This window comes from Aptenodytes forsteri, unplaced genomic scaffold, assembly GCF_000699145.1.
Source record: "Aptenodytes forsteri isolate BGI_AS27 unplaced genomic scaffold, ASM69914v1 Scaffold241, whole genome shotgun sequence".
Lineage (NCBI taxonomy): Eukaryota > Metazoa > Chordata > Aves > Sphenisciformes > Spheniscidae > Aptenodytes > Aptenodytes forsteri.
Genome location: NW_008795252.1, coordinates 1,470,415 through 1,477,914, shown reverse-complemented (window position 1 = coordinate 1,477,914; position 7,500 = coordinate 1,470,415). Strand labels below are relative to the sequence as shown.

Below are 7,500 nucleotides of genomic sequence, written 5' to 3'. Positions count from 1 at the left end.
ACCCTACCCTGCGACCAGCCTCGTTGCAAGTTCATCAGCATGCGAGCCTGCTCGTCTGAACCTCTCACGTAGTTCTTCTCCCTCTCCTTGGCATCCACAAACTCCTTGGCAAAACGATATCCATACTCCACGTTATCCCCGCAGCCGCCCCACAGCCAGTCTCGGGGCAAGTCCTTGGGCCGGGCCGTCCGGCTGCAGCCACAGCTGGAGAGCTCTCCTTCACGGCAAGCCCGGCTGATCGCGTTCACCACCCCAGCAGCACTTACAGCGTAGGTGAAAGCAGTCTCTCGGCTCCCTGCGAGAGAGATGTGAGAAGCAAATGAACGAGAGACTTAACAAACACAACGCGCAGCAAGGAGCAAGCACATGGGCTCCGGACAGTACGACACGGTGTGCTCTGAGAAGGTGCACAGAATTAACTGGAACAAAGGAACAGGGTGGTCAAGCACAAGGGCACCACCCCATTCTCGTAGAGGGGGAACTGTCATAACACATGCTTGCATCCCATTTTTGTTTTAATTTCACAGTAACAGCTCCAGTCTATTGACTGTCCAGAGCTGGCAGTTTCTGCGTAACCAGGATCAAACCCAAATCTGATTTTCTGACACACACCAGGGAAGGGGCTGAGATTCCTGCTGTCGCCTGGAGGAATATTCTTAGGAAAAGCATGCTCTTCATGAATTTGTCCATGCTGCTCCTCAAGGATTATTATTTTTATTATACTTATGTTTGACCATTTAAGAGCCCTGGAAACTCCAGGCCTTGCCCAAAAGAAACAGCAACACCAAAGGCAGGGAGTGCTCAGCCTCCTTCCTCTCAGATCAACCCTTCAGTATCCTCTCATTTTAACCCAGAGGAAACTCTCAAGCAGCAAGAGGGTTATTCACTTGCTGAAAATACAGCTGCTGCCTCAGCCACTGAATTTGCCAATCATTGAGAAAAACTAATGAGGTTGGGTCTGTGCAAAAGGAGCGTTCTGCTTAAGCCAGATATCGCTCTGGGACGGTTTTCATTAAATTGGGACAAGCGCTCTTTATGGGCTCCTCAGTTCATCAGCCTTATTTTGGTTTACATAAGGTCAGCTGAGAATTGTTTTGAGACAAACTGAAGGAAACCCATTTTTACACTAAAGCATCAAGGCAGAGGCTCTCCAAACGCCTACAGAACTGCAGTGCTGGAACAACTAAAACTTTCCCATGTAGACAATAATAAATGAAAAGACTTTCCATTAGCAGGTTTACTAGAGACTGCCCTGCTTGGAGTGTATGCTCTATACAGCTTAGAGTCTGAGCCAAGCAGCTGGATCGGGTCTCCAGCTATGTATTCCTGGCAGTGATTCAGCCCCAATTTGACCGGGGCACCAACGCAGCCAGAACACTGCATGAGGCCAAGCGTGCTGCACCAGCAAGTGCTGTGGGTCTGAAGGCCGGGGGGGGGGGGGGGGGGGTGGAGTAGAGGGGGATGAGAAGGAGGCAATCCACACCTGCACTCTCACCACACGATGAAATAACTAACTAAACTGACACCTTCAGAGTCATTGTGTGCATCACCAAACTTTCAGGTGATAAAGAGAACAACTGCCAAAGCTTCGCTGGAATAAGCAATCTGATTGTGGGGAGCTACTTACACCAAACCCAAGCAAGAGGCCACCCTCTAATGCTCTCAGGCAAATTTGAGTGACTTCAGAGGGCAGATCCTCCAAGAACAGTTTGTTACCAACCCACAAGGCTCTCAGTGCCACTTCTCTCAGCAGGACTGAGCTGATGCTTTTGGTATGCTCTTGTTCTAATTTGCATGTGCTGACAATCTGTAATTAATAGCAGCTTATCACCAGCTTAGTGGTAATGACCCAAGACAAAGGCAAGGCTGTGAATGGCATCCACCTTGCAGAACAACTTGTGATTCTCCCCCCCCCCCCCCAAATGAGAGTTGTACACTAAGGGCTTCTGCTCTGGAGTACAGCACAAGGCTGATAAAATGCTACAGGACACTTAATATAGAAGGGAGGGCCTCACTAGCAGGTCATAAGACTACGCCCCCCACACCTCCCTGGTCCGAGAGGTAAAGAGGAGTGACTCCTAGTTAAGGTAATTCAGCTGAGACTGGCCCATAAGAGAGTTATGGTCATTTTTCAGCAACCAAAATCAAGCTTTCATTCATCTAGGTTGTTTTGCATGTTATGGGTATTTTAAGGTAACGGTCCAATGCGCAGTTTTGCCCCTGTATGGTGAGAGCCCTGCGGACACACCAATCGCCCTGTTAAGTAGAGCACTCTGCATCTATAGAGATTAAGATACATACAAGAAAGGGACCTCCCGGTGTTACAGCTTGTGCAACAGAGCCTGCATGACTCCAGGTGCTTAGCATCCTTACAGCTTGATCGAGATGCCTGAAAGCACAGACTGGATTTACACTTCTACTGTCCGTGTTTTAACCATCTCCACATTTCAGATGTAGCAGCACGACAACTCAGTGTGCAGCCCCTGGATCTGCACGAGTTGTTTAGGCTGATGAGGATGGTGGAGGGAGAGGCTGAAGTGAGTCACGGTGGGTGGTTTTTTTTCCCCTGCTGCCCACAAAGCAGAACAAACCACAGCGCTCGGCAGATGTAGGTTTGGAAGACCGCAGCTTGGTTTGGGAGGCGGGATCGGATGTGTGCGTGAAACCCTGCGCTAATACAAAGCAAATTTGTAGCTGGCAACTGTGGGCTTATATATCCTAGTTTTCTCTGCTCTGCTACCACGCCTTCCAGCTTTGGAAAAGTATTTGGGTTTTTGCCCATCATCTCAAAGGTCACCCCAGTTCCACACCTCTGTGCCATCATCTCAACAGACCAGGGCGTTACTCCCCACATTTGTGCAAATGTGAACAGAGGTTACAGAGACGGCCAGGCAGTAACCCCACTTCTGCCCCCTCACATGCTTCTGCCAAGCTCTCCCGAGTGGTGGGCCGGAGTCACCCGGGGCTGCCATGCCCTGGCCAGGCTTGGGGGACAATGCCCGGAGCCATGCTCCCCGGCAGGCTCTGCCCGCCGGCGTGGAGCTCCGCAGAGCTCTGCTGCCCTCCTGTGCCCGCCGGCCACCCGCCACCGGGACAGGGAGCCCGGGGCCACGGCGGCTTTCGGGGGGGCACTGGCGAGGATGACAGCGTGAGCTGTACCCAGGTGATGTGTCGGTCCCCCCGGCTTGCTTTTCTGGAGCTGCAGGAGAAGGAAATGGGAGAAGAACGGACCCCAGCAGGGAGACCTGACACAAAGATGATAAAAATGTGTTACTCTAACTTTTTTGATGAGAACGTTTTATTAGTTTCAACTGATTTTTTTAAAAGCATTTCCCTAAAGTTTGCCAATCTTGAAGAAAAACGAGGAAAAATATTTCTCCTTGTTCTCTTCTTTTATGACTCCTTTTTTTTTCCTTTTTGCATTTGAAAAGGCAGAAGAGAAGATCTTTGGCTCCAGAAATGACTGGACTAACCTGGAAACCCCAGCCTTGCGTTTAGGATTGCGCTGAAGGAGATATATTCTTTCCTCCCCTGAGGAAATTCTAACACGACCTCTTTGGGTGCTCTGTCCTCTCCCTCATAAATGTAGAAGTAAGGAATGTGTCTGTATATAATGTATAGAGATATATATACACACACGTGCAGTCTAAAATCTGTATTGACAGAACAAGAAGCAACTTCAGAAGGATAATTTTTGTACATCGCCAGATATCATTGAGTAAACCACATTTAAAAGGTAAGAGCAATTCTCACGACAACACAAACACTAGGAAAAACCAACGCTAAAAAGCAGCCTACTTCAGTGCTACAGATGCCTCTACAAAAGCTTTGTGTCATTGGACTGCCTCACCTCTATGAAATGCACAAAATGAAGGTGTAATGATTAAACACAGACCGACCGGGTCTCCCATTTCCGAGCTGAGCCAAGTTCTGCGAGGGAGAAAGGAAACAAATCTTCCAGGTTTCTGAGTGAACGCTCTCCTGAGGATCTCCCAGGCTTTGGACTTGGCCAGGGCAGGTTCTCCTTCCCTCCTACAATCTAGAGCAGCTCAAGAAATCATGTAATATATGCCATGCCTGCATCGGTGGGTGGGCAGCCGAGGGTTGTTAGCACACTATACACCTTCTGGGTCCTTCTTATCTCTTCCCACCCCGCCCTCTCCACAACACTCTGGCATGCCTCTGCACTCTTGCAGATATTCTGGTCTCCAGACCTTTCTTGTGCCATTGGCACAGAGTACAGAAAAAGGGCTGCGGTCCAGAATTGGGGCTCAGGGGTTGAAAACAGGAGACAGGCACACTGTATGAGCCCAAGGAAGAATGACTTTATAGTTGACACGACCTGAGAGATTGAAAGGCATTGTTTTCTTCCACAGAGTGGAAAATAGATTTGCTGAAATGATGAGCAATGCCTCATTACAAAGTAAGAAAAAGTAGAAGCGGAGGGTGGAACTAAGAGAAAAGACAGCATCCCCCTCCACAGCAGCTTATCACTGACATAGGCAACAGTGATGAATCATCGTAGACCCTGTAACACCCCAGGCCACCTTTGGCGACATTCTTCTTACTTCTCTTCTGTGCTGTCTTGTGCTGGAGTATAAACATCTGAACATGCTCTAACTGACCAGAGTATCTAAAGGAGCCAGGTTCAAAACTCTTCGTTAGAATAGTTTTTTAAACAGCGGGCAACCGCAGGCAGTCACCTCACAGACACTACCATCAGCAGATTCCTACTAGAGATACAACAGTAGTCCTAGCAAACAAATGCACGCACACACAAACCAAACAACAGCAGCAGGACTACTGGACATACCCATCATGTACCCACACCACCTCTTTCCTCATCAAAACCCAAAGCTACTCCCAATCTAAACTAATGGGATCAAATTCATTTTAGAGAGGAGGAATCTTCCCTCTTCCACTATCCACTCTAGTCCCTTCTTCCCGTACACCCTCTGATCCTTCCTGACTGCTTTCCATCCTTCACCTCTGATCTTTGCTTTCTTAGTTCACCCTTACTTCTTTTCTCCAGGTGTGGACTCACTGGACCAACTCAGGGCTGCAGAAAGGTACTGAAGAAGAGGAGGTTTGCTCTTCCCCAGAAGGGGAAATTCCTATTTTCTTGTGTCCTTGTGGCGTCACTAGGATCTCTTTGGGGATCTGAAATCTACCCCGTTCTTTGGCGTAAGTTACATGTGAGGGAGAGACACCAAAAGAGAGATATGGAGATGTATTTTCTGTCCTTTCCCTTTGGTGGCTGTAATTTCAGTTTTCATACCCTGAAGCACAAGTTCTAACAACCTGGGATTGCATTCAGCCTCATCTGGCCACCACCCTTGCTATCAGAAAGCAAGAGATGAAGGATGCGCAGATGCCTTGGATGTGTGTCAGGAGCTGAAAGTATGTTTCAGGAAATGGCATTTCACAGGGGAGTACCCCAGAGAAGCGGGGATTTGTTGGAGTATGAGCTGGGCAGAAAGGGAGGAATTAGAATGGCTCTGGTGGGCTGAATTAGGGATTCTGAAAGGTTGAGTAACACATGCAAAAACGTCCCTAAAATTCTCCAGGATGACACAGAAGAATTTCAGGATCAAATGGAAGGGATCATGGGACTTGGCTACCCTGGTGCCCTATCGCCTTGATGCCCCAGAGGTATTAAAGATGCATCTCTTGGTGTCCTGCTGCCTATGCCATTTTTTTGAGAGTGAAGCCAAAAAGGTGCAAGCAATGCTGGGGGCAGCTGGGGGTGCAGGAGCTGGAGGTCTTTTTCCATCCCTTGCTAATTGCTTTCCCTGACCTTACAGCCTAGAAATAGTGCTGGTTCTGGATTCTTCAGTGTAAATGATCGGCTTTGTGGGTGGGAAGACAACACTGGGGTTGGTGAGTGTGTGTGCGCGCGCGCGCGTGTGTGTGTGTGTGTGTGTGTGTAAGCACTGTTTTAACACCTTTTCTTTATTGTCCTGGCTGTCGGACACATCAAACCAAGCCCGGATTTCTCAGTTTCTTGTCATCAGATGATTGCATTTCAAAAGGAGATGGGACAATGTGGCTCGGTCACACCTCAATTCAAGTGCAGCAATGGCCTGTCAATGTGCCTCTTACGGCCAGCAGGGCAGGAATTATAAAAATCTCTTAGGTTTACACAGAAAGTGGCAGAACAGGGAGGGGGGGGAGATCCCATGCCAGGGGAGTCTATATTTCCCACATTCTCGGGGCTGCATTCCCTGTCCGAGGGCACTCCAGATGCTGGGAATGATAACGCGGGTCCATTGTTCCTGGCTCCAGCGTCTTCCCTCCCTACCTTTAAACAAGCACACAAAACAAAAGCAGACCCCCTCTTCCTGACCTTCCCATGCCCCCCAAAGAAAGTCCCCGTCCCCCCCGCTGCCCCAGCTAGCTCCTGCTGTGGCTCAGGTGCACTGCTGCCACCCGCTCAGGCGCAGGCAGCACACAGGCAGCGCTCGGGCAGCACCAGCACACCACGAAATGGAAAAGCTCATTAAAGGCAGCTTTAGGAGCGGTATTAATGGGGCTCATCGCTCCTGCATGTGTATTTGAAGAAAGGGAGAAAGCTGCACAGGGACAGCCGGCTTGCGCCCAGCACCTGCTCCGTACTGGGTGCTCCTACCTATTTTCATGACCCGCCCAAAGACAGAGGTGTTGTCCACCGTGCTGCAGTTCCACCGCCGCTGCCGAAACTGGTACTGGCACTCTTTGATGGCACTGCGGGCCCCTTCCCCGATGAACACCATGTGTTCCTGGTAGAGCTGGCAGAGCTTGCGCTGGCCAGGGGAGAGCCCCGGCAGCTGGCTGCACACCGGCTGAGCGCCGATGATGTACATCTCAGGTCTCTGGATGGGGTTCATGGCCAAAGACCTACGATGAGAAAAACATCCAAGGGAGTCTGGAGGGAGAGGCCCCCTCCGCGAAACGGCCGGCACCTTTCCCCGCCAGCCCAGCCCAGCCCAGCCCCGCTCCCAAAGCCCGGGCGCATTTCTCATGTCAGCTGCCTCCCTCTACGGCTCTGCCAGATGCGAGGCTTTTCCAGGGCTCTAGCGGGAGAAACACAGCTCGTTTGTAACCCGAGTTTAAACACAGAGGACACCCGGGATGGGGAGGGGGCAGAAAGCTCAGCACTTTCTCCGCAAAAGAAGAAAGTGAGCTGCTTTTTCACAGACGGCCAGCGAGCGATGCCTGCCTTCAAGCCAGGCTATTTTCCGCTCTTTAGGGGAAGGGGGCTCCGCGGCTGCTCCCAGGGCTTTTGGCAGCGGGTCGGAAACCTTACCCATCCTGGCCTTACGCTTTCCCCACATCCTAAGGCCGGACGGGATTTCAGCGAGCCCGTACAAAAGGAGCCCAGAAATGCCTGGAGGAGAGGGGCTACGTCCCCAGAAATTGGGCAGGGGCAGTGGGAGGGGAGAACCTAGAAAGAAGCGAGCTGCCGCGAAAGAAGCCCGGGGGGCAGGAAAGTTCCCGCGGGGGGCGCAGGGCAGCCGTCCC

At 50.7% G+C, this 7,500-nt stretch overlaps 1 protein-coding gene across 1 annotated transcript in view; it reads right to left on the bottom strand.

Annotated features, from left to right (window-relative positions):
* WNT5B (Wnt family member 5B) overlaps positions 1 to 6,880 on the bottom strand; it is a 16,000-nt gene extending 9,120 nt beyond the window's left edge. Inside the window, exons 1-2 of the mRNA XM_009278948.2 lie at positions 6,629 to 6,880; positions 62 to 295 (exon numbers count right to left, since the gene is read on the bottom strand). Coding sequence (XP_009277223.1) covers positions 62 to 295; positions 6,629 to 6,866 — 472 coding nt within the window. The 5' untranslated portion in view covers positions 6,867 to 6,880. The remainder of the gene's footprint in view (positions 1 to 61; positions 296 to 6,628) is intronic.
* Between the last annotated feature and the right edge of the window lie 620 nt (positions 6,881 to 7,500).